This window comes from Rhamphochromis sp. 'chilingali' (genome assembly GCF_963969265.1).
Source record: "Rhamphochromis sp. 'chilingali' genome assembly, chromosome: 3".
NCBI classification, from domain to species: domain Eukaryota; kingdom Metazoa; phylum Chordata; class Actinopteri; order Cichliformes; family Cichlidae; genus Rhamphochromis; species Rhamphochromis sp. 'chilingali'.
Genome location: NC_137931.1, coordinates 27,409,072 through 27,435,488, shown reverse-complemented (window position 1 = coordinate 27,435,488; position 26,417 = coordinate 27,409,072). Strand labels below are relative to the sequence as shown.

At 38.7% G+C, this 26,417-nt stretch overlaps 3 protein-coding genes across 6 annotated transcripts; 1 reads left to right on the top strand and 2 right to left on the bottom strand.

Moving 5' to 3' along the window:
• Nucleotides 1-2,840: 2,840 nt before the first annotated feature.
• On the bottom strand, nucleotides 2,841-12,006 carry creg1 (cellular repressor of E1A-stimulated genes 1). Its single transcript, XM_080878353.1, has 5 exons — nucleotides 11,648-12,006; nucleotides 9,480-9,599; nucleotides 9,289-9,402; nucleotides 4,132-4,220; nucleotides 2,841-3,997 (listed from the first exon to the last, which is right to left on the bottom strand). Exons 1-4 carry the CDS (start codon nucleotides 11,942-11,944, stop codon nucleotides 4,134-4,136), a joined length of 618 nt encoding a protein of 205 aa, XP_080734479.1. The 5' UTR covers nucleotides 11,945-12,006; the 3' UTR covers nucleotides 2,841-3,997; nucleotides 4,132-4,133.
• A 283-nt stretch (nucleotides 12,007-12,289) lies between these two features.
• setdb2 (SET domain bifurcated histone lysine methyltransferase 2) lies at nucleotides 12,290-18,181 on the bottom strand. 3 transcript variants are annotated; one of them, XM_080878321.1, is made up of 12 exons: nucleotides 17,745-18,181; nucleotides 17,021-17,134; nucleotides 16,836-16,940; nucleotides 16,579-16,757; nucleotides 15,478-15,756; nucleotides 15,059-15,387; nucleotides 14,759-14,928; nucleotides 14,441-14,685; nucleotides 14,057-14,105; nucleotides 13,827-13,981; nucleotides 12,874-12,962; nucleotides 12,290-12,788 (listed from the first exon to the last, which is right to left on the bottom strand). In XM_080878321.1, exons 1-12 carry the CDS (start codon nucleotides 17,779-17,781, stop codon nucleotides 12,605-12,607), a joined length of 1,935 nt encoding a protein of 644 aa, XP_080734447.1. In that variant the 5' UTR covers nucleotides 17,782-18,181; the 3' UTR covers nucleotides 12,290-12,604. The 3 variants fall into 3 exon arrangements, with proteins under 3 accessions (XP_080734447.1, XP_080734446.1, XP_080734448.1); XM_080878320.1 differs by having other exon boundaries at nucleotides 16,579-16,760; nucleotides 17,745-18,180; XM_080878322.1 differs by lacking the exon at nucleotides 13,827-13,981 and having other exon boundaries at nucleotides 12,627-12,788; nucleotides 16,579-16,760.
• A 1,610-nt stretch (nucleotides 18,182-19,791) lies between these two features.
• LOC308394159 (uncharacterized protein) lies at nucleotides 19,792-25,708 on the top strand. Of its 2 annotated transcripts, none has more exons than XM_080878336.1 (9): nucleotides 19,792-20,049; nucleotides 20,608-20,821; nucleotides 22,795-22,917; nucleotides 23,015-23,247; nucleotides 23,327-23,464; nucleotides 23,542-23,729; nucleotides 24,272-24,351; nucleotides 24,454-24,537; nucleotides 25,252-25,708. In XM_080878336.1, the coding sequence occupies exons 2-9, from the start codon at nucleotides 20,635-20,637 to the stop codon at nucleotides 25,395-25,397; spliced, it is 1,179 nt and encodes a 392-aa protein (XP_080734462.1). In that variant the 5' UTR covers nucleotides 19,792-20,049; nucleotides 20,608-20,634; the 3' UTR covers nucleotides 25,398-25,708. The 2 variants fall into 2 exon arrangements, with proteins under 2 accessions (XP_080734462.1, XP_080734463.1); XM_080878337.1 differs by lacking the exon at nucleotides 19,792-20,049 and adding an exon at nucleotides 20,060-20,152.
• Nucleotides 25,709-26,417: the final 709 nt, after the last annotated feature.

Below are 26,417 nucleotides of genomic sequence, written 5' to 3'. Positions count from 1 at the left end.
TCTTCCTTCTCTGTTGCCTCGATGTGGAACAGGAAGTGGTGAGGAGCTGCTGTGCCAGGTGACACTCAGCGACACACTTACATCAACTTTTCTCCCACACATGAACACACTCTGTAGCACACATGGAAAAACAAATTCAGCCTCTTCTTTTGCCAGCTATTCCTGCTTTTGATGTTTACACGGTTATGTAACTGAGAGTAAATCTTTTAAAATAAATCTGAAGCACTCTTTGTTTACATTATTTATATCACCCTTTCTCTTTTTAAGGCTGGTTTTCAGTGCTAGAGGCTGTGTAGATCAGTTTCACTTACAGGTTGTCACTTTTGAGTGTAAACTCAAGACATTTTAATGTGCTGGGTACTAAACCATGACCTTTACTTTATCTTAGTCAAGTGGTTTTAGTCCCCAACCCAAATCAAACAGAAAGTAAAAACTAAGCAACTCAAACTGTGGTTTCCTGATGGTCTCTCTGCCACCACTACTTTGTCAGGACTTTTACCCAGGATTTAGTCAAGTACCACAACTAGTGCAATCACCAACTGTGTTCAGAAAAACTGACACATCTACAGCCAATGAAATGTATTTCAAAATCACTTCCTTAAACGTTCCCTCCATATATAAAGAGATTTACTTGCAGCTGGCAACTAGACTGGATGACAGAAGGACAAAACTGTCTGGCCGATTGTTGATTATAGTTGAATTTCAAGGCTTGTTTTGATTAGATTACTTTCCAATTTATTTACCCCCAGCTCATATGAAGCACCAATATCCTTTGCTTCCACTGGTAGTTATTTCAGTCCATTTTTGTTATTTGTGTCAAAGCTGAGAGAAGTTCAACTCAAGACTTGCCCACTCAATAATGCTAACAGTTAATTTGCCTGGATTTAAAATGTCTCTGGTGGCAGTGTTTATGCTAGTCGTCCTTGGCATCATATCTGGTTAAAAGAATCAAAATGGTGACTGCCAAAGTGCTCAACTTGAGGTCTCAGAATAAAACCTCAATAAAGCTGTGGGACTCAAGCAAACCATAGTGAGAGCCATTATCCACAAATGGCTAAACCATGGAACAGCGGTGAACTTTCCCAGGAGTGGCCGGCCAACCAACATTTTCCCAAGAGGACAGTGACGATTCATCCAAGAGGTCACAAAAGACCCCGGATGGCTTAATGGTTTCTAAAAAACAAAACAAAAAACAAAATTAAGACTTTGTAGTGGCCTAGTCAAAATCCTGACCTCAGTCTGATTGAGATGCTGTCGCATGACCTTTCATGTGCTGGTGGTGATGCATCCATGCTTGAAAATGCTCCAATGTGGCTGAATTGCAACAATTCTGCAAAGATGAGTGGGCCAAAATTCCTCCACAGCGCTGTAAAAGACTAATTGAAAAGTATCCCAAACACTTGATTGCATTTATTGCTATTAGGTTTAGGGGGCAATCACTTTTTCTTACAGTGCTACATGTGTTTGTGGACATCCTGCCCCCCCAATAATAAATACCTTAATTTAGAAACTGCATTTTGTGTTAACTTGTGTTATCTTTGTCTAATAGGAAACCAGGAAGGGGGCAAACACTTTTGTACAACACTGCATGTGGATATGTATGGTCTATGGTCAGGAAAGCAATGCCAAAGTACATCTCATTATTGGAGATGTCAACCCTAGTGGCCAGTGTTTTTTGGCTGGATCTATCAAATTAGTAGTTGCTTTCATCACTTCCATCTGATGACTCCACCTGTTTGGGCTGTCGGGTTGGCAATTGTCTTTCTGTTTCCTGTTGCAGGTGCATAATGGGTGTAGTCAAGAAGGCCTGTATTCCCATAAAAGGACATTCTGAAAAACAGCTTATTTTCATGTCTACCCAAACAACATTTCACTCACTACGCCAGCAAACATGCCAATATGACTGACTCATGGACTGACACAGCTCATGGTTGTTTCCTTCGATTACTTTATTTAGTTTTGTAAATTTCAAATAAAAAACTTGATGGTGTCAGCTCAGAATTATTTGTCCAGTCATGACAGATCAAAACTGAAAACTTGAAGTCAGAACTGCCCAATTTACTTTCAAAAGAGGATGTCACGAATCAGCGAAAGAATATATCTGGGACATCATTGTCAGTAGTTGAGCCAAATATCTTTTATAGAGGTGACTATTAAGCATCCATCGTGTTCAGGTCAACGCAGAGTAGGCCCAGGGTTCTTAAAGTATGACCAGTAGGTCAACAGTGGCCCTCAGCAACAGTTTCAACTCTTACCTATCATCCATAGCTTATGAGTTACAGCTGCTGTCAAGAACTGAGCAACATAACCCACCATTCTCGCCAGTTCATAGGATAATTATAATCTATATAGTGGATATAAGAGATCTAAGAGGATCTGTTGTCCTCTGAATGCTGAATATTTTTAAAAATATACATCTTGGTGATGGTGTTAAAACCATGAGTGATAGGTAAGTGGTAGATGTGGCCAAAAATCCTGGTTTTTGCTCCATTCTGACTTTCATGTTAACATAATTAACTCAGTGAAGCTCATGTTTCATTCAGAGACCACAAACTCATTAAAGAGTCAGAGATTAAGATGCTCTTACTGTCATTTACTTTCCATTTTATTTACTTCTCATTTATTGTTTAAAAATATTAAGCGATTAAATTGGGTTATGTGGATAAAATAATGCAAATAAACATCAAACCACAACCATTCAAAATAAAATAAAAAAAACTAATTATGCATTGAAAATGAATGAAGATAAATAAAATAAATACATACAGCTGACAATAAGTTGGTGAAGTAAGTCTAAATGTGTTAAAAAACAAAAACAAATAAAACACAAAACAGATGAGGAGGCTTTAATACAAATCTTTATTTTTCTTTCAAAAAAATAAAATTTCACAGCAAACACTTACAGCTGTTATTCAGCTTGAAGAAACAGCAGGTCATAATGTTATTAATAAAGTTATGTTTAAGGCAAATAATCAAAGCTCCTCCCCTTTCAGCAATGCCTAAATAAGCTATGTTTGCAACAAAGGAAAGTCCCGCCTATAAGGAGCCTAGTTATTATTATTCTAAACAAGAAGCATGAAGGAGGATCTGGGGTTATTTGATTCACTAATATCTAAAAACAAAATAAAGATTTTCTTTTAGCATATAAAAAAACTCTACTACATCACCCACAAGTAATAAACAGCCTGTTACTGGCAAAGACTCAAGGGAAATGTAGTTAGTGTGGTTACTGATGTCTCCTGCTGTTTCATTAAAAATGATTTGTGTTCCATAAAGTGCTATTTGTGGATTTACAAAGTACATTATGTGCAATTCTTTTCAAACTGCACATTTAAATCGGTTAGTTAAACAGCATCCAGGTCAAAGGTCAAATACAAAAGTTGATGCTCAGAAAAAGATTTGTTCTGTTTTAAAGTGGTGCTAAAGTTTGCCTACAAACATATATTCCATTAAAAATTTTCCTATACAAGTATTTATCGATTTAATCCTCCTCTGGACTGGCAGCTTTAACTTTTCAGCGTGACGTCTCCCTCTGCTGGTCAAACTCCACCAACACACTTGGCTTTTTAATAATGTTTAAATCTGCAAAACAACAATAGTCTTTTCAAACACCTGAGCACACACACATTCACAGAGTCATTTGAAATCTTTTTAAGTGAATCAAAGGAAAGAGGAGATTAAAATGTAACACTGACTTCTGATGCCTGAATGTCATCGAGTGTTTCAGCTGCAGGAAAGAAAAGCTCCAAACGCAACAATTTAAGTCTGAGTTAAAGACAACTTCTGTGTTTAGGACACTTCATCTGATTTTGTTTGCCTGTTTTCAGAAACAGAAGCTTTCAAATCTAAAATTAAGAATAAAGCAGGCATGATGTAAATGACGTGGATTCAGCGGTTGGATAAATTCATGGATTCGTAGCAGATTAATCGGCGTGTAACTCCTGAGGAGGATTTTGCATCTCGTACATTCTGGTTGCGGGGTTCGCAGGTTCGAATCCTGAACAGAATAAAAAACAAAATGAGCAGAAAAATTAACAAGACGATGGTTTAACTGCACATCTTTAAACGGAGGCGTGGTGTCAGCTCCAGCAGGAAGTGATGGACTACAAACAGAACAGTAGGACTACAAACCATCAGTGGTGCTTCCTGTACGGCGTTGCCTGGAAATACTCATCAGGAGTGACGGTCTTCACCCCGCCAAAGTAATCCAACACCCACACCTGAAACACAAGGAAGGAGGACCAGCCTGCTGACTTCATGTCACATGATTGGCTGAGAGCAGCACAGGTGTGCACTCAGGACTACAAGTGCTACAGTAATGATAGAGCTAGTATTACAAGGTGTGTGATGCTGGAGTACCTGTAGTATTAGTGGTATTATTATAATTTTTAATAATAGTACTATGGCAGTGTCTTTCTAGTATTATAAATAGCTCAGTTATGCTTTTGTATCAGTAATATTATTACTGTAAATTTTCTGGTATTACTAGTTTCAAGTTTTAATGTCAAGTACAGATAAACCGAGTAGCCACATTTAGCCATAATGAAATTCTTTGGCTCGTGTCCTCAGCTTTACATGAGCATACAGAAGTGCGCAGAAGTGTGAGTTAAATGTGTGTGTTAAATTAAGAAGAAAATAACAGAAAATTTAAGAGAATTGAAGTCAAGTTGATATTTATAGTTTGTGTGACAGTATTTATAGGTTGAATTACTACTGAGTTACTGCTAGTGGCAGGTGGTAGTACTTCTATTATTAGAAGTATTGTGTACTACCTGTATCTGTGTGGTGTTTTAGTGTTAGTAGTATTATCCATCATTATTATACCATCATTATGATAGTGTAGTATTATAATATATACTTATAATATATATTGAGTTGTTTTAAACAAGTAGTATCATGGATTTAAAGTGGATTATTATATCAGTACTGATATTTGTGTCATGTTTTAAAATGACAACAGCATAACAGAAGCATGAGTGTACTGCACGTTCACATTTAACTTGTATTATTATAGTGGAAACATTCAACAGTATTTATAGTATTATTAGAAATATTAGTAGTACTTATACTTATTATATCTCTAACAATGAACATGTAGTAGTACTGTGGGATTGTTTCAAAGCATTCATAGCAGGTCAAGTTCAGTAATTATCTGAACTTGAACTGACTTGAACTATTATGTTTTAGTATTATGTATTATGTTGTAGTATTTAGTATTTATTTATTTATTGTCATTGTCAAGAACAATGAAATTGCGTTTGGGGCTTCCATACAACCCAAAAAAAAGAAGAAAATAATAAATACCCCTTAAAACCCAAGTGTACATATTTAACCCAGTGTGACTCCAATGCAATAAGACAATCCTTAGCAATAATGTTCGTAGAAATTCAGACAAAGACCTGAGAAACATGACAAAATACAACAATGCAACCCATTCAATATTATTGTACTGTGAGATATGATATCAGATATGATAGTTATCTATTTAAGAAAGAGGGGGGGGGGGCAGGAGGGGGAAGAGAATAAAGATATGATGCACCAATGCAGACCAGTTCATTGCTATTAAGAAGTTGGATATGGTTATTGTCCGTGAGAGGGGGGCAGAGAGTTCAGGAGCCTCACAGCCTGTGGATACAGGCTGTTGGCCAGTCTGGATGTTCTGGCCTGTATAGACCTGTACCTTCTCCCTGAGGGCAGCAGATGGAAAAGGTGGCGCGCAGGGTGATGTTGGTCCCGCAGGATACTTTGCAGTACTACTGTGGTATTATGTTGTAGTATTTGCAGTACTACAGTGGTATTATGTTGTAGTATTTGCAGTACTACTGTGGTATTATGTTGTAGTATTTGCAGTACTACTGTGGTATTATGTTGTAGTATTTGCAGTACTACTGTGGTATTATGTTGCAGTATTTGCTGTACTACAGTGGTATTATGTTGTAGTATTTGCAGTACTACTGTGGTATTATGTTGTAGTATTTGCAGTACTACAGTGGTATTATGTTGTAGTATTTGCAGTACTACTGTGGTATTAGGTTGTAGTATTTGCTGTACTACAGTGGTATTATGTTGTAGTATTTGCAGTACTACAGTGGTATTATGTTGTAGTATTTGCTGTACTACAGTGGTATTATGTTGTAGTATTTGCAGTACTACTGTGGTATTATGTTGTAGTATTTGCAGTACTACAGTGGTATTATGTTGTAGTATTTGCTGTACTACAGTGGTATTATGTTATAGTATTTGCTGTACTACAGTGGTATTATGTTGTAGTATTTGCTGTACTACAGTGGTATTATGTTGTAGTATTTGCAGTACTACAGTGGTATTATGTTGTAGTATTTGCTGTACTACAGTGGTATTATGTTGTAGTATTTGCAGTACTACTGTGGTATTATGTTGTAGTATTTGCAGTACTACAGTGGTATTATGTTGTAGTATTTGCTGTCCTACAGTGGTATTATGTTGTACTATTTGCAGTACTACAGTGGTATTATGTTGTAGTATTTACAGTACTACAGTGGTATTATGTTGTAGTATTTGCAGTACTACAGTGGTATTATGTTGTAGTATTTGCAGTACTACAGTGGTATTATGTTGTAGTATTTGCAGTACTACAGTGGTATTATGTTGTAGTATTTGCAGTACTACTGTGGTATTATGTTGTAGTATTTGCAGTACTACTGTGGTATTATGTTGTAGTATTTGCCGTACTACTGTGGTATTATGTTGTAGTATTTGCCGTACTACAGTGGTATTATGTTGTAGTATTTGCAGTACTACAGTGGTATTATGTTGTAGTATTTGCCGTACTACTGTGGTATTAGGTTGTAGTATTTGCAGTACTACTGTGGTATTATGTTGTAGTATTTGCTGTACTACAGTGGTATTATGTTGTAGTATTTGCAGTACTACTGTGGTATTATGTTGTAGTATTTGCAGTACTACTGTGGTATTATGTTGTAGTATTTGCAGTACTACTGTGGTATTATGTTGTAGTATTTGCTGTACTACAGTGGTATTATGTTGTACTATTTGCAGTACTACTGTGGTATTAGGTTGTAGTATTTGCTGTACTACAGTGGTATTATGTTGTAGTATTTGCAGTACTACTGTGGTATTATGTTGTAGTATTTGCCGTACTACTGTGGTATTAGGTTGTAGTATTTGCAGTAGTACTGTGGTATTATGTTGTAGTATTTGCAGTACTACTGTGGTATTATGTTGTAGTATTTGCAGTACTACTGTGGTATTATGTTGTAGTATTTGCAGTACTACTGTGGTATTATGTTGTAGTATTTGCCGTACTACTGTGGTATTATGTTGTAGTATTTGCAGTAGTACTGTGGTATTATGTTGTAGTATTTGCTGTACTACAGTGGTATTATGTTGTAGTATTTGCTGTACTACAGTGGTATTATGTTGTAGTATTTGCAGTACTACAGTGGTATTATGTTGTAGTATTTGCAGTACTACTGTGCTATTATGTTGTAGTATTTGCAGTACTACAGTGGTATTATGTTGTAGTATTTGCTGTACTACAGTGGTATTATGTTGTAGTATTTGCAGTACTACAGTGGTATTATGTTGTAGTATTTGCAGTACTACAGTGGTATTATGTTGTAGTATTTGCTGTACTACAGTGGTATTATGTTGTAGTATTTGCAGTACTACAGTGGTATTATGTTGTAGTATTTGCAGTACTACAGTGGTATTATGTTGTAGTATTTGCAGTACTACTGTGCTATTATGTTGTAGTATTTGCAGTACTACAGTGGTATTATGTTGTAGTATTTGCTGTACTACAGTGGTATTATGTTGTAGTATTTGCAGTACTACAGTGGTATTATGTTGTAGTATTTGCTGTACTACAGTGGTATTATGTTGTAGTATTTGCAGTACTACTGTGGTATTATGTTGTAGTATTTGCTGTACTACAGTGGTATTATGTTGTAGTATTTGCTGTACTACAGTGGTATTATGTTGTAGTATTTGCAGTACTACAGTGGTATTATGTTGTAGTATTTGCAGTACTACTGTGCTATTATGTTGTAGTATTTGCTGTACTACAGTGGTATTATGTTGTAGTATTTGCTGTCCTACAGTGGTATTATGTTGTACTATTTGCAGTACTACAGTGGTATTATGTTGTAGTATTTGCAGTACTACAGTGGTATTATGTTGTAGTATTTGCTGTACTACAGTGGTATTATGTTGTAGTATTTGCAGTACTACAGTGGTATTATGTTGTAGTATTTGCTGTACTACAGTGGTATTATGTTGTAGTATTTGCAGTACTACAGTGGTATTATGTTGTAGTATTTGCAGTACTACTGTGGTATTATGTTGTAGTATTTGCAGTACTACAGTGGTATTATGTTGTAGTATTTGCTGTACTACAGTGGTATTATGTTGTAGTATTTGCTGTACTACAGTGGTATTATGTTGTAGTATTTGCTGTCCTACAGTGGTATTATGTTGTACTATTTGCAGTACTACAGTGGTATTATGTTGTAGTATTTACAGTACTACAGTGGTATTATGTTGTAGTATTTGCAGTACTACAGTGGTATTATGTTGTAGTATTTGCTGTACTACAGTGGTATTATGTTGTAGTATTTGCAGTACTACAGTGGTATTATGTTGTAGTATTTGCAGTACTACTGTGGTATTATGTTGTAGTATTTGCCGTACTACTGTGGTATTATGTTGTAGTATTTGCCGTACTACTGTGGTATTAGGTTGTAGTATTTGCAGTAGTACTGTGGTATTATGTTGTAGTATTTGCCGTACTACTGTGGTATTAGGTTGTAGTATTTGCAGTAGTACTGTGGTATTAGGTTGTAGTATTTGCAGTACTACAGTGGTATTATGTTGTAGTATTTGCTGTACTACAGTGGTATTAGGTTGTAGTATTTGCAGTAGTACTGTGGTATTATGTTGTAGTATTTGCAGTAGTACTGTGGTATTATGTTGTAGTATTTGCCGTACTACAGTGGTATTAGGTTGTAGTATTTGCAGTAGTACTGTGGTATTATGTTGTAGTATTTGCAGTAGTACTGTGGTATTAGGTTGTAGTATTTGCAGTACTACAGTGGTATTATGTTGTAGTATTTGCTGTACTACAGTGGTATTAGGTTGTAGTATTTGCAGTAGTACTGTGGTATTAGGTTGTAGTATTTGCAGTAGTACTGTGGTATTATGTTGTAGTATTTGCCGTACTACTGTGGTATTAGGTTGTAGTATTTGCAGTAGTACTGTGGTATTAGGTTGTAGTATTTGCAGTAGTACCTGTGTGATGTTGAACTTGGCGAAGAACCAGTTGTGGTCGCTCGGCCACTCGATCATCTCGGGGTGACGAGTGAACAGCGCTTTCTTTGCAAACTCCGCCTCTGTCCCGTTCACCTGAACCACAGCAGGAGGAGGTGATCATGTGACGGGTCCGAACTGATCATGTGTGAAACACAGGTGTGTGTACATACCTCCTGTACAGATCCAGACAGGATGATGTGAGCACAGAGCGGACTCTGAGGGTCAAAGCTCTGCTGCCTGCAGTAATCAGTCTGAGCCAGAGACATGGACAGAGACGCCACAGGGCTCACCTGCATCAATACACACAGCACAGGTAACACACGCATACACACATCTTATAGCATTATTAAAACGTATACTTTTAATTAATTAGTTGTGTCCAATTCTTATTTAATGCTATATTTTTCTTAAAATTAAAATATTTATTTATTTATTTGTTTATCTTTTTTTAATTTAGGCATTTCATCCTCCATATACAGACAAATAATATCTAAATATGAGAATCATTAATCATTTTATATGTCTGGGACAAAAATCTGCAATTTGAACCATTAAAACCTGCTTGAATATGTCCCAAAAAATCATTGGACATCCTCTTCCTTCCCTGAAGGACCTGTACAGCACTCGCTGTCTCAAGAGGGCACGCAGCATCCTACGGGACGGTACACGCCCAGGACACCGGGTGTTTAAGCTGCTGCCGTCTGGCAGGAGGTTCAGGCTGCTGAGGTCCCGAACAAATAGACTCAAGGACAGCTTTTACAACAGGGCAATAGCCCTGATCAATGCAAATAGCTGACCTGACTGGCTACCTGGACTTTTTTTGGGGGGGGGAGGTAACAACAGTAACAATAATAATATTTATATTTATAAGAAGGTGCAATAACAATTAATGTGCATTAATAACAGTGTGCAATACAAATACACTTATTCTTCTTTTTTATTACTAAGTTATTATACTATGTTGTGTTGTTTGTGTTGTGTTGTGATGTTTCGTATCGGGTCGTGTTGTGTTATATGTAGTGTATGTAGAATGTATGTGTAGGACAGTTTTCCAATTTCATTGTACTATTGTACTATGTATGACTGTGCAATGACAATAAAGAGTTATCTTATCTTATCTTATCTTGAAGAAGTGAGAAAGAAACTGAGGTCATTAAAACTGGAGGTACTAAAAATAAATATTTAATCCTGAGAAAATGACTTTTTAGCTCAAACAAACTTTATAACCTTCTGCAAGACAATAAAAAGCTGCTGCTCTGTTTAATTTTGATAACTTCCTGTAATAAAGCAAACTTTAACAAAGCTGAACTTCATTTAAACCTGTTTTCTGTGTCGTTTCAGCAGATTTCAAGCACTCGTTTCTTCTTCTGTGGTCTCAACTTCTGCTTTGACATGTGACTGACAACTGCTGAGTCACTGTCAGGAAAATATGCTGAGTCATGCTGCACTTACATCACAGTTTATGTAAAATGCAGTTTTATAAACTCAACTATTCATGATTTTATATCTCAGCATAACTTCACATTATTTCACATAACTTCAAATAACCTTTAAAATGAAAGTCTGAATATTAAAATGTTAAAAAAAAAAAAAATTACCTTAAATGCACAAAATAATGTTAATGATACATTTCTTCCCCATGGGAAAGAAAATCATCATTAACATTATTTTGTGAACTAAAAATTTCAATTAAAAAAAAACTATATATTTTAGTAAAATAGAAAAGATAAAGAAGATACAAAAAACCCCAAAACAAATTAAAGAACATTAAATCAGGCTATTTATACCTTTTTATTTCATTTTTTAAAAATCAATAAAATTCTAAATATTTTTATCTATTTTTTATCTTTCCGTTTTTGTAAATGCATTTTAGACCTTGGCAGTTTTGCTCTTCTATATGTCAGGAGTATTAAAATAAATATTCTTGATGTGTTTGCAATAATTCTGCAGTAGCATTTTAAAAACAGTGCTAATCACTACAAACATTTACATAAGCGTGTTGTTAGTAAATATTGTGTTTACCAAGTTCCACACTTTTGTTTTGTATAGAATAAGTTACTGACAGCTGATGGCTTTTTAAAGCAGAAGATCACTAAAGTCAAATGTTATTTAATTTTACGCTTTATCGCTCCAGAACCTGTAACATTGAACTTTAATGGCTTTCACGGTAAAATCAAAGGTTTTCTTAATGGAGTTCTGAACGAGAAGCAGTGCCTTTTACAGCAACACAGCGCAGATACAGAGAGTGTCGAGTACACTAAATTCTAGTTTGTAAACTGACTTCTGAACAGGAAGGCTCAGTTCCTGTTTTAACACTGATATCCTGGGTCAGGCTCACCTCCAGGTCCTGCACGGAGATCTCCATGCGGGTCAGGTACATGTAAGGCACCCCGGAACCCGAGCCCCTTGGCCCGTCGCTCACCGAGAAGACATTAGAGAACGGCTGGCCCACCACCGGTTTGTGGGTGGAGATGGTGGCCATGGAGGCCCAGTCCACCTGGTGCGCAACGAAGCGCGCGACCCGGGCCACCTGGTCATGAGGCGGGATGTGGAACCGGGACGCACCGGACAGGGAAAGGGAGGCCAAGGAGAGGCCGAGGAGGAAGACACGCACAGCCCGCCACAGAGATCTCATCTTTGGCTCGAGTGTATGGTGGAGAGTCGGTGAAGACCGAGAGAGGCGATATAAACAATACCGAATATCCGGTCTGAAATTTCATAATAAAAGCATTGCTGGGCTACAACCGAAAGTCCGCAACCAAAAGCTGGAGTGTCCAAGTGACTTTTCAGAAATAATGGAAATATTAGGAATAAATTACAAACAAATGTAAAAAAAAAAAAAAAAACTGCCATAAATGATAAATTCAGTTGCATATATACATATTTTTTTAAATAAAGGCTGTAATAAATACATTCCGACATTTATATACAATTTCAAATCCCCCAAAGAGCTGCACCAATAGTAAACCATTTACTCATGTTGAAGGTTTTCAAAGCAACGTTTATTATTGCTTAAAAATGAACACAGAACTTTGACACTTTGGGCACCAGTTTCAGGAGAAAAGTTGTACTGGCTGTTTGAACATTAAATCCATGGTAGTGTCAAAATAAAATGACCAAAGTAGAGATACAAAAAATAAAAGCTCAAACACAGAAAAAGGGTTCTCAAAATTAAAGCCTTCCCAATAATAAAGACTTGAAAAACTTTCAGAGTAAAATAGCTGAACTTTTATTTTCTTTTTAGGAAAAAAACCCTCTAAATACCAAAACTGTTACTAACAAACTGTATGGAGGATCACTTGGCCTCCATTGCTATGTGACCTTCAACCTCACAAACTTCACATAGGTTCTCCTCGATGGTGAATCTCCCATGACAATTGTCGCTTTCGCAGAGACAAGACACTTCCTGTTTTTGCAGTGAATCGATCTGGACGTTGGCAGAGTAGTCCCAGGTGAGCTCAGTGCCAGCCACTACGGCCCTACAGCAAGAAAACAAAGAGGACAATTATTAAAATGACCACTAATAATAACCCACATTAACGTCCTCTCAGTTCTCTTCCTCACCTGCTGGTGAAGAAGGCAACGACGGGGAAGGCGGGGTCGTGGGAGTCGATGAAGACATTCTGGATGAAAAGGTTCGGCTGGCAGCTGTGCTGTGGGCGGGGTTAGAGATCACATGATATCAATAATAATAACAATAATAATAATAATAATAATAAACAAGAAGAAGATTTCTTCTTCATTAGCATAAAAAATATATAAACTATGAACTAAAAGGGGGAAAATTCCACAATTTAAACTAAGCAGTTAATATTTTGAAAATAACTACAAACTATAAAGGAAATGTCCAAAAATGCTTTGGAGAAAAATGTACAAGCAAAAACAAAAGACACATTTTTTTAATTCTTTAGAAAGTTTTAAAGATGCAAAAAAATCTTGTGAACAAGATTAACACAATGAAAAGTATAAAGAAAATATTAGAAACACACACACACACACACACACAATCACACACATATATATAACATTTTGAAATTACTAATGAAATTAAAAAAATGTTTTGTTTAAAAGTTTTAAATTGTCTAAAGAAATCTTGTGAAACCGTTTATAAAATACAGTTATAAAACGTCAGATATGTCAAACTTAACTCATTCTTCTTGCTTCCTCCACTTCTGTACCATTGATTCATTAATGTTGAATTCTCTGGCAGCTGCTCTATTCCCATGTTGTTGCAGTATATTAATGACTAACCTCGTATTGTGGATGGATTATCTCAGTTGTTCTCCTGACTGAAGTTTGTTCTGTTTACAGCATCCTGCCATGCGATTGCATTTGTCTCTAACCATCGGGAACCCTCATGTTAACTTTCATCAAGTGAAAAAAAGTTAGCGTTCATCCTCCAGGTTCACTGTGTTTATGTTATGCTAACATAGCTGTGTCCCTAGTGATCATGTAGCACATCATTACATACTAGCTAGTCCAACTTCAGCATCATGTTCCTGATCAGCTGGACTCACGTTGATGAAGCGGCTCACGTTTCCCTCCTTGCTTGCGTCCACAAAACAAACTTCGTCCACCTTCGCTGCTCTCTTTAAGCTCATGCTCGCCTTTGTACCATTCACACCAGCGCTCTCCGACATTGATGCCACCTTCTCGTCTTGCTCTTGATCACCTGACACACAGTAGCCAATTGTTTACCAGATGTGTTAATGTATCATTTGTGTGTTTTGTGTGAGTCATTACTGACCTGATGAAGGAGACGTCGGCTGCAGACCTCCAACCAGCACCGCCTGAATCTGACAGAAGAAAATAGAAGCCTTTTACTTTGAACTAAAGATCACGATGGCACAAAAATACATTTTAATCAAATAATTAGAGGAAATATTCAAAGGAATGCAGGACACACAAATGATTTAAAATAAACAATAATTCTTTTAAAAATCAGGTCACAAAATATTCAAAGGAAAAAATAAAAATATGTAAATTGAAAACCTGTAATGTCCATACAAATACAAATGAAAAATATTTACAATATAATAAAATGTGTATAGAAATATTGGAATTAGAATATGTAAAAAATTATTCTGAAAATAAAAAAAACTTTACAGTAAAGTAAACGAGCCTAACAAACCTCTTCTTGGTCTGTGGTGCTGGAGCCGCTGTCGGAGGGTCTCTGAATCACAGGGACATGCAAAAGAGGTGAGGTAGGCGGAGACATAGGCGGGGGCGTTTCCAACACATTGCGTCGGCCCTCCAGCACAGGTGGGGCCAGCCACTCCGTGACGACCTCCACCTCATCGTCAGACGGCAGGTCGGACCTCGTCAACTTTGGCGGCGGTGGTTCAGTGGGATTCAGGACCCTCTGCAGCACCACACCTGGACACAGATGAGAGGACGAGTTTACAGACCGTGGCTTGGACGGAGCAACTGAACGCTGAGCCACACTCACCTGCGTAAATGCACACAAAGGTCCCACGGTCCAGGTCGTCACGGCAACGCACCCCCCAGCCACGGTTCTCAGTCTGGAAGACCTGGAGTCGGACTCTGATGCCTCTCTGGACGAGACGGTTCTGGCAGAGAGATCGGTCACAGCCGCACCACGGGCCACACTCAAAGAGCCTGAAGATTGATCACCATGGTAACACTTTGTCAGCAAATCAGTGAATCAGTTAATGATCAATACTTCCACTGGGAAACCTAAAGCTCCTGCTTTAGCTCCTTTTGAAAAACCTCTACTTGTTCACCTCACCCTGATGGGTTGGCCTGTAACAGCCTGTGATGGCGATAGTGGCGCTCTCCAGAAGTCAAGGCCATGCAGGCGCAGCGCTTTGCATCACTGCAGCCATCTGTGCAGTCACAGCAGGCCTTGAACAGCTTTGGGCCGCGGCTCAGGAAGCAGCCATGTGGCCAGCGGTCCTTCCTGTAGCGGAATTCAGCAGGCCGGGAGCCACCGTCCCCGACGCACAGCTCCACCGGTATTGGCTCCGCCCCTCGGCTCAGGTCCTGTTCAGGCTGCCGAAGGCCCCCTGGTGAAGGAGGGTCCAACCGCACAGAGGGGTTAAAGGTGAAGAAATCAACCTGCAGGAGGAAAACTGACCCACTTTAAAGACCTGAAGGAGGAATATACAGAGAGACACTGAACACAGCAAAAAAAAATCATCTATTGACCTGCAGGATGTCATAGCTCTCTGTAGCCTCCAGAAAAAGCATTACGTTGTCATGGTTACGGAGGCTCAGCCCACATGGTGCCTTGTAGATGACGTCCCAGTTTCCTACGTCTTCCTGCTCCTGGTCCCCGTGGTCCCAAAGCACGCCCTCTTTGGCGGGTGAAATCAGTGGCATGGCGGTCAGCCTCTTGAAGCCGCAGAGCAACGGGATCTTCAGCGGGTTCTGGCCCCAGAATAGCGGCGTGGACTGAGTCATGCTCGGCAAACAGGGCAGGCAGGACTGTAAAGCGAAAAACAGCTCACGTTATCAGGATTTTAAATATTCAAATATTCAGGAATTTTAAAAAAAGCCTTTGGCTACGAACTGTAAATGATCACTGTTAAATTAAATGCCCCCAGTCTGGTATAGGGACTGACTATGACAGTTTCTTCTTTTTTTTAAAAAAAGTCATGAATTAGATACTGGACATTATCAAGTTGCTTTAACCTCCTAGGACCTGCCGTCCACATATGTGGACGTCACATTTTGGGTTATTTAGACCAAAATACTAAATTTTGCTCAACAATGGCCTGATATCCACTTACGAGGACATTATACTGCTACTGTTCTATCGAAATTTTAAGCAAATATCCTCATATGTGGCTCTCATTTTTCTTAGAAACAAAAACCAGGTAAAAAAAAATCTGGTAATTCTTTGTTTTTACATTCATTAGGTCCCAATATGCCCAGATATCAAAGAGAAATTAAAAGTTTATTAATTAAAAGAAATTAAGAGTTTGGGTCTTAGGAGGTTAATGCTTCTTCTCAGGATAAAAGCCCCAAGTTACTTACAGGAACGTATAAGGATGCTCTGAAGTTCTGAAGTATATCAGATTTCTAAATTAAAAAAACTATTTGATAGATTTCAGATAATTACAAGGATCAGGTTTTCAACATATTCAAGATTCTGGGTAAAAACTAAAAGGGATCAACGTGTTTTCAGGCTGTTAGATTATCAAGATTCAGAATAAAAGCACCATATAAATGAAAGAAACTTTTTGAGATCAAATTAGGCAAAATAAATTCTCGGGCTGATTCTGAATGACATCAATGTGTGTTTACCTTGGAGCAGGTGTGGAGGTGGTACTGCAGCTGGACAGGCACGAGGGGAGGCAGCAGCTCCTCTCTGCCAGCAGGAGACGCTGTTGGACTGGATAACCCATTAAAAGGAGGCAAGAAGGATGAAGAGGAGGAGCAAGAGGATGAAGGGCTGTGTTGGAGGATGTCAGCTGGCAGCAGCTCTTCTGGGGAGGAATAAACACTCAGCAATAGTCGGACTCAAACACAACAGCGAAGCCTTGAGATTTACCGGGGTTTACCTGAGCCAATGACCACCTGAACCACCGAGCTGTCCTGGTCCTGGAGGGAGGCCAAGGAGGAGGAGCAGTCCAGATGCTCTAGCAGCTTGAAGGCCTGGACATACTCTGAGAGAAGACAGAGAGTAAAGATCAGGATAGGAAGATTGCCAGAGTCCCGCTCGCTCGCATCAGACATGGATCAGAACCTTTATCTGTGGTTCCACTCCTCTTCAGAACTGCCTTCAGGTGCTCCAGGTACTTGAAAACCACATCGAAGACCTGATCCACATCCTCATTGTTCCAGAATGCCTTGGCCTTCTCTGGAAAAAATAAATCGGGACAAATGATCGTATCAGAAGCATAAAAAATGTGTAAATAAATAATCTGGACCCCCAACTACTGAACCTGGACCAGATTAACTGATAAAATAACCAATAAATGTCTCTGTATGCACATTTAACCTAACTCTCAGCACGTAAAAACAGGGAAAATGTGATATTTCATCTAAACCTCATCAGAGCAGTTATCCATTACAAAAAAGAAAAGACAAGAAAACAAACCCCATAACCTGGACCCCTTAAATCTGGCCTAGACCCCACAGACTGTATAAACCTACTAACAAAGGGGGGGAAATTATAGTTTTAACTCCCCCCCCCCATACAAAGGTGTCTAGATTAAATCCAGATAACCCGGGTTTGTTGGATGTGGACTAGGACAGTGTAAACAGACTCTTGCTGATTTGAAACTAGCTTTCAGCCGTTGTATTGTACCTAAACCACACTCTCGCATTTCCTTGTGTGTGTCTAACAGGAAAGCTCTGAGGCTAATGTAGCATTAGCCCGGTTAAACCTGGGTTAGCTGTCTGTGCAGTGCTCTGCACCTCTGAACCCCCGTTATCCGCTTCGGTTCCGTTTGTACTTCAGTTCTTACCGACATATTCCGGATCTAGCGGCTCCCCCGTTTCCATTGCACATTAGCCTGCTAGCACTAAGCTAACAATAAATAAGCTCGCGAGCTCACCGCTAACTTCTAGGTAACAGGTGACCGCGGGTGCAGACGGACCTGCAGTTTGACTACCAAATAAGTCAAAAGCAGCAGTTCAAATTAAACCCGAACACCAGCCAGCTCCATGTGAACCCAGTAGGTTTATTCATTCATGTAAGCGGCTAGTCCGGTCGTTGCTTTTTGCTAACGACTGTGACTAACAGCAGACAATACATTGAACCTTCTGTTAACACTTCTTAAAGCATTGCAAGAGGTATTTATAGTTCAACAAGACCACACAACCCTGGCATCACGCAGTATAAACACTCCTGTCTTAACCGTTTAAAGTTTTTGAGCTTACGTGCCCCCTATCGGCCACCGTACTAAGACTTCAGGGTTTCAGCTCCCTGTTTTATGTCTGGCAGGAATTTCGAAAGCCCTTATGTAGACGTTATTTAAGTTTAAGTAACAGCAGACAGAAGGTCACTCACATATAAACACACAGAGCACATGAATATGTGACTATAACAGCCATTATTAGCATGTTAGCAGTGGTCCTTGTATACTTACAAAAGTACATGATTTCAGTCACTAAATACTCAGAGTGGTAAAACTAGTTACATTTGCACTGCCGCAAAAGACTCTCATATACCTGCAAAGCAGCAACAGAAGCTCCATTCTGCAATTACAATCTACACATAGATCCTACCCATGAACCTGACAATAATCCATGCACAAAATACTAAAACATGCTGTACATCTGCTGTGTAGATCACACCTGCACTGGGACAAAATGTAAACTGAGCTGTTGTATTATTTAAATAAAACAGCTCCTGAAAAGCCCACAAAAATGAAATTTTTCGCTTGTTCCAGCTTCCTGACAACCAAACTGCAAGTGCCAGATGTAGCAGGTAAAGAAAAGTTGTAAATCCACTAGCTTGAACTGATTTTGTTCACACGTTTCTTTTATTTCAGAGTCCCATGCAACCCCAACCCATTGATTCTGGGAAACACACACACACACACACACACACACACACACACACACACACACACACACACACACACACACACACACACACACACACACACACACACACAAAACATACAAAACAAAGGGGAAGTGACACAATTGAGTCACGTGAAAGCACCATGGGTGGACCAGAGGTCAGTCCTCTTTCATATATTTTGTATTTTTCCAGTCTTTGCTGACTGTGCACAAGGCTTTATCTGTTGCCTTTGTAACACTTTATTACATCCTTGAACATTAAGTTAAAGATGGTCACCCTCATTTAGCAGTTCAAACAATATGTTTAAAACCTGCTTTTTCAGCTTTAGGAATATTGGTAACAGGGTGGCCCCAGTAATAACATATCTTATAAAGTACCTTTCATTCTCGAGGAGAACCGATCTAATTGTTTGATGGTGTATTATTTGTTTTTATTGCATACATTAAAAAAAAATCAAACAAGCTGTTTATTTATTTAAAAAAATCAAGCCCAAATTGTTCTCCAAATGTAGAATGACATAGAAATTAAATATTAAACATATATAAACACTCATGCTGTTATCAGAGACAGACAGCCCTGAATATAACCTGTTAGAATTCAGGAACAGCAGATTTGCAGATGGGAAAATACTTTAAAGCGTTATTTTGGATAAAAAAAAATCAACAAACCCTTGAGCTATTTCCATCAGATTCGACTGATAAGTTATTTTAGACAATGCCTGTCATTAACAGCCCAGATAAGTGCCAGGAGGTATTTGTAAATGGTTTGTCCTAGGCGTTTTTAAACTTCTGTGTTGGTTCTTCTGATAAAGTCATGATGTAATAGTTCAATAAATCAAATTTTAGGTTTTTACGGGGTTAGTGATCAGACTACACATGTATTTACCGGGCTTTTGCCTGTTTTCAGACTGCCTGCAAGTCCTAATTCAGGGCAGCAGATACGTAGAGCGGTTTTTATGTATTGACCTCCACCGGCCTCCGTACTGAGCAAGCAGTTATAAAATGTCAATATAAACAAATCCCAAATCGTCCAAAAGGACATTTTTATAAAACCCGTCAGTTTTATTTGAGGTGTCAGGATAAACGCAGGCTAATTGGAGCTGTTTTAAAAGAAATATTTGATTTATTTATTTATTTTATATCTACCGCTGCTGTCCCACACTTCCTGTTCAGTTTTGTAACGATGTGATAACAACTTATGCAAGTTCAGCGTGAGAATCAATTGGAGCAAAGAGCGCAGAGGTGAGCAGCTTCAGTCTTTACTGATCCACTTTAACACAACATCATGTTTAATGCGTTCAGCCTGATTAAAAATAATCCGTGTCTGAGGGTGATGACTCGACAGGTAAGGACAGGTGTATAAAGCTTCATCTGGAAGCTGAGTGTAACGCATTGATGTCAGCTCACACTGAGCAATCACTGGAGGGAGATTAATGGGAAAGAAAACAATTTTTAAACAGTTTTTATCCTGAAATGTTCGAGTCTTTGTAAATGTCCAGAAAATTATTTATTAATCGTTTATTTAAGAAATCTTTAAATGTAAATTTGAATGAAGGATTGATCAACTAACCACAGCAGCTGTTTTTTTTTAACAGAAGTAAATAATCTATTTATTAGTTTACTGTTTAATTATTAGATTTTCTTTAACATTTGGGAATTTTGCTTGTTATTATTAGTATTACTGAATTTCTTTTGGCTTGTTTTTGTTGTACATGTTGAGTTCATGTTGTTTCGTTTACTGTTGTTTTCTGTTGTCCATAAGATATCTGTACACTGACTGTAAACTCTCCTCACATTAAGGTCACAGGTCATCTCCCCTGAGCCAAGATGTCTGCGATGCGGCGGTCAGTGAGCGAAGCATTCTGGGCGATGTGTGCAGCAGACTCCATGTCTATGCCGGTCCACTGGTACTATGACATCAACGACATCAGGAGGGACTTCGGTGGCTGGATATCAGGCTTCAACTCGCCTCCTGAGCGTCACCCGTCCAGTATCCTCACCCTCTCCAACACAGGTAAGAAGTCATTGGAGAGGTGCTTTTGACCTGCATTGTTTGTAATGACCAGCAGGGGGAGACTCCTGCAAGAAGTCTAACTCTATACGTCTATGAAAAAAATTGCTGAGTTTACAGTCTGAGTGTTGGTTTAAATGTAGAAGTTAAATAAAAGAATATCCTAAAAAGATGTTACATTTATAAATAAAAATGGGTTGCCAGTGAAAATGAATTTAAGGCAGATTTTTTTATTATGCTATTTTCCAATTAGCATGTTTATATTATATAACATAATCTTTATTACACTTAAGTTAATCTAAAAATATGTAGTATAGTAAAAGAAATGTAAAAATATTTTTGGTACATTTTTTACCCAGCAACTGGTCCATGTGTTTCTTATCTGTCGATGTGTATCTGCCGATATGAATCCGATGTAGTTCATTTTATCAACAAAATCAACAAAACTGTTTTTTTTAAATATCCTGCTGCATTTGTTTTAAAAAACAAAACACTAAAGCTATTCTGTTATATGCACTACAGCCAAAACATTTCATAGTTCAGCAATACTGATCAATCTAATTTACTTAAACCTACACCATCCTCCCTATTCTCGTATTCTAAACAGTACGTAGCAGAAATATTAAACAACCTAACTAATAGGGTTCCAAACTCCTAGCAAAACTAATAGGAAACCACCCCCCACCCTCTGCCTAATGATGCTTAATCAGCGTAATCTGCTTTAATTCAATGCACGTGTAAAACAAATGCATAGAAATAAATTATTTTTCTACAATATTTAAATAGATTCAACAACTTTCTTCAACAGAAAGATGTGCAGACTGCACAGATGGTATCTTCCCAAAGGAAAAGGTACTATAGCTTAGCAGGGGTAAATTAGAGTTAATAGTTACTATATACAATAGTGGATTTCTATACATTTTACGTCAGATGAAAACTTTAATTGTAAGATTCAGATAATTATTTATTAAAAGCTAGACATGAGAATAAGAAAGAAAAGTATTTCTTTGTGCCCCCCTTTACCTGTTAATGCCCTACTTGGCCCCCTGGCAAAACTTTGCTAGACCCGCCCCTGCACAGTTACCAGCTGTCAGCTACGTAAAAAAGGATGCTGGTGTAGAAAGTAAATTCTAACAACAGCTTATCAAGCTTAAATGTGCTGCTGTTGTTTATCCACTGGTTTCCTCTTTCTGGTGCAAAGTGGGCGAACAAACAAACTGGAGAAACGGGACTTGCGACAGAAAAACCGATCAGCTGATCATTGATCAGTTTCATGATTGAAGTAGCAACAGGAGAGGGAGGGAGAGAAGAAGAGGCAGTCGCTCCATATATCGGTTGTTAAGCTTATCGTGGGAATGCTTTACAAACATTCAGAGATGAACTTACACACTTGCTTTACTCCTCTGGGATAACTTTCTCAGAGATAAAATACCGATTTGGTAACGAGGCTCCAAATGCTCAGCCAGACCACCGACAGGTCTCACATGCCACAGCCACTCTATCACGTGACGCACACTGCTCCGACGTGCTAAAGTTATGAGCTGAGTTACGCCATGTCGCAAGTTTTGTGAAGTGCTTTTGTGATAATTAATGGATCGGATTACATTTTTTATTTCTCTCCGATATCCGATCCAGTAATTTAGGTCAGTATCAGACCGATACATAATATGGGATCGGTCCATCTCTAGTTTAAACTAAAAAAGCAGAAACCTCCCTCCTACTGATGCTGGCAAAGCATCACTCAGTGTGGGAAAAATACTTTTAAAAGAACTCTGAACCTGAAGATGAGAACTGCTCATCCAAATGAACTCAGATTTGGCACTCAACTCAAATCCCTAGAAATACACCTCCCAAATATGAAGAAGATCGGATGAACCGGTGTTGAGACAGACAAACAGAAGAGGACCAAGGACACAGCCTTGAGGAGCTCCATCCTGATTAATCCTGCTGTTTTTAACCTCTCTGTCATTTTGCAGCTGGCAGTGGTCGCACCAACTGGTCTTCTGGTGCGAAGCGAGCCAATGTGGTCGGCAGCGTCATTCTCCATGATAAGCTGGAGTTGTGGAACTCCTCAAGTGGATCGATCCACTATCACCGAGGTACTGCCGCCCTATACTACAGTTCACTGTTTTTCCTTCGTTTTGTTGTTTGTTTCTATTTTTGTTGTGTCCATGTTCTTTCTCTGTGGTCTTCAAGGTCTTCAGGCAGGTGACAACACGCTGAACATCCTCTGCTCCCTTCGAGTGGCTCGGACACTTGTCTCCAGAGGTTTTGTGGACGTCTCTCAGCCGGATGCTCGAGCTGCTGTTCTGTCAGACTACGTCCACTTCCTGACCACACCCGGTTCACACAAGGACACCTACGCTGAATCCTTCCACCGCTCATTCTTTGCTGACTGGCAGGAGAGCAAACCGACCTCGCCACATGAAGTAGGACAGAAGCAGTTGACCCCTATGCTGTAACATGCCACATCTGGAGTGTTTCACCAATTTACTTGCTGTTTTCCAGGTTCTGAAGTTTGCAGAGGAACGCTCCGGGATGAAAACGAGCTCTCCGTTCCCTGACTGCCAGCTAGATGCCATTGGCTGCCTTCCCATGATCCTTCCTTTCATCCTTCTGTCTGCCTCAGCCAATGAGGAGCGAGCCGTAAGCGAACACAAATCAACAACATAAGAAACAGTCTCAGATAGCAACATGTGACCTTTAACCTACTCTGTCCTCAGGTTTCAGCAGCGGTGGAGTTCGTAAAGCTCACCCATCCTCACCCCAACGTGCCCGAGTACGTGACGATCTACAGCCGGGCACTGCACGCGGTACTGGGCGGGGCCAGTGTCCGTGAGCAGGCTGAGCAAGCTCTGAGGAGACTGGATGCCTGGGACGCCTGCCAGAGCTTCAGTCGCAAGGCGGCCAAGTGAGATTTTGTAAACATATCTAACACTTCCTTTAGATGTTTCAGAATAAGAGTTGAGTCTAACCACTCGGTACTTTCTTTTGGCCCCTGGAAAACTTTTACTTTGAAGCATCTGAGCAGCATTTGGTTTTTGACAATTTCTTATTAAAATATTTATTAGAATTTTAGGTTGGCTGCCAGAGACCGCTTCCTGTATGCATTTAGAAGTAAAAGTCTTTCAGAATAAACAGGGATTTGAGCTCTTTGAGACCCGGAACAGCTTTAAAGGAGTACTTTAACATTTTTCCTGTATTTCAGGATTTGCTAAAATGTTGAGAATTAAGTAATGCTTCCTGTGCAGGCGTTCACATTAAAAGCCTACAACAAGTGTATTCTTTATGACACTCATAATCACACTTCCTGCAGTTCATTCACAACAAAAGTCTACAGTAAAAAGCCCTTTTTTATTAGCTGTCCAACACTTTCTGCAGACTTCCTTTAGACTAAATGCTTGGTTAGGAAGCAGCGTCTGTGTGTAAAAGGTTATCCGTAATGTTTTTTAGGTTTTCTGTGTCCTCTGAGGAGAGACTGAAGGTCCATCAGAGCGCTGTGAACTACCTTGGTATGGCCTGCTACAACAAAGGTCAGAATCCGACCAATAACCTTTCTTTTACCTCACTGGCTGGTAAAACTTAAGATCATTGTTTTTAGATGCTTGTCTTTCCTGCTTGTGTTGCACAAACAGGTGCTCTGTCCAGCCTGTTCTACCTGGCCCACGAGTTTCATGATGACCCCAAAGGAGGAATCCTGGCAAACACCAACTGTGGAGGTAAAATTTAAACATGCTGGTTTGCACTCAGGCTCCTGTTGGTTAAATCTTTGCCCAGGTGTGGCTTATGCGGTCAAGCAGAAGCCACACAACAAGTGTTTGGTTTTTTTTATGTATTTCTGTTTTTATATTACTGTGAAACACTTTGTGTTTTTATCCTGTGATGAGTGCTATATAAAAAAAATGAATAGAATATTAATATTAATTAAATTATTCAGAGTCTTTATGTAGGTATGAAACAGCAATGTATTGCAACTTAAAAGAGGATCAAAAACTCCACTGCTTCCTGTTTGCAAACTTGATGAGTCCACATTCAAACTTTTGTTTTTAGCGAATTAAAGTCTATAAATATACAAATCTAAATAAAAAACTGAAAAGTAATTAGTGCAGTATGTGGTTTCTGTGAGTCTTTATACTATTATTATTATTATTATTATTATTATTATTATTATTATTATTATTATTATTATTATTTCTCTTTCATTAATATAAAAGCAGTGTCCATACAAGCTGTTAACAAAAGTCTATCCTTCCATCACACTCGGTGTCAGTCAGACTAACTCAGTAGAAACCTCCTGCTGATAGCTGAGCGATGGGCTAATTTTGACTTTTAATAATTTCATTTTTTAATTTCATGGTCTGCTTGATGACTTGCATGTATGACATCAGTGCTGTGTTTGTTCTTATTTTCGTTTTGTTTGGTTCTGACTTCAGGTGAGAACTGTAACCGTGGAGCGGCGCTCGGGGCCTTGCTGGGGGCCGGAGGCGCCCACACAGGAAATTGCATCCTACAGGAGTGGAAGGATGACCTAAGAGATGCTCAGGAATTTATCCCTGACATCCTGAAGGACATTGTTTAAGAAGATCATTGACCCCTGGAGGAAAGAAGAGGAACAGAAATCGCACAGCACTGTAACTTTAAAAACTCCACCGCTTCCTGTTTACAAACTTGATGACTCCACATTCAAACTTTTTATTTTTAAAGAATAAACTCTTTATCACGTGTTTTATTTTTATGGGAAAAAAAGAGCAAACTTGAACTTGAAATGTAGCAATGAACTGTTTACGTTACATATTTATTATTTGCCTTGCCATCATTTCACCTGCAGCCTTTAAATGATCAAATCAAAAAATATGTGTTTTTGCTCACATGGAAAAAATAAACTAAATGATTCAATGAGTGTGATTTTTGATTTAATAAAAGAATGTAATATATGTACTGGCTTGTATAATAACTCTATGGACCTTTTTAAAATTTTATCCTCAGTAAGAAAAGTAAGTAAATATAACTGATAGTTAACAGTTTTATTAATTAATATCAGGCTTAGATATGGGTTTATGCTTTAAATCAAATGTAAAAATAATATCGATGTAAGATGTTCATAGTGGAGATATTTGGTAAAATCAAGCATCAGCCTCCAGGCAGACATGCACTGAATGTCCAATTTTACAGCAAAGATAAACACGTTACAAAAATATTTCGTCCCTTCCTAACAGGTGGATGCGGTTGAATTTTCTAATAACTGACCTGTTTAAATTGTATTGAGGCTCAGAGTTTGTATTAGTCCGAGATATCAGGCTAATGGTGGTTAGCTGTCTGCTAAGCTTCATCTCAGCATTTCTGAACTGAACCTCCGGCCTTTTTGTAAATGGCTGTACCTACTCTACAGTGCACTCAAAGCACTTTATACAACTTGTATTGTTGACACTGAACATACAACTACGTTCATCTATCATGAGTCACCATAAGTGCTTTCTAACATTCATACTCCAATGGATGCATCAGGGAGAACTCTGGCTTAGCATCTTGACACAGGCTATTGGCAGACTGGAGCAGCCAGAGATCGAACCACCAACCTGCTGATGATCGACTCTACCCT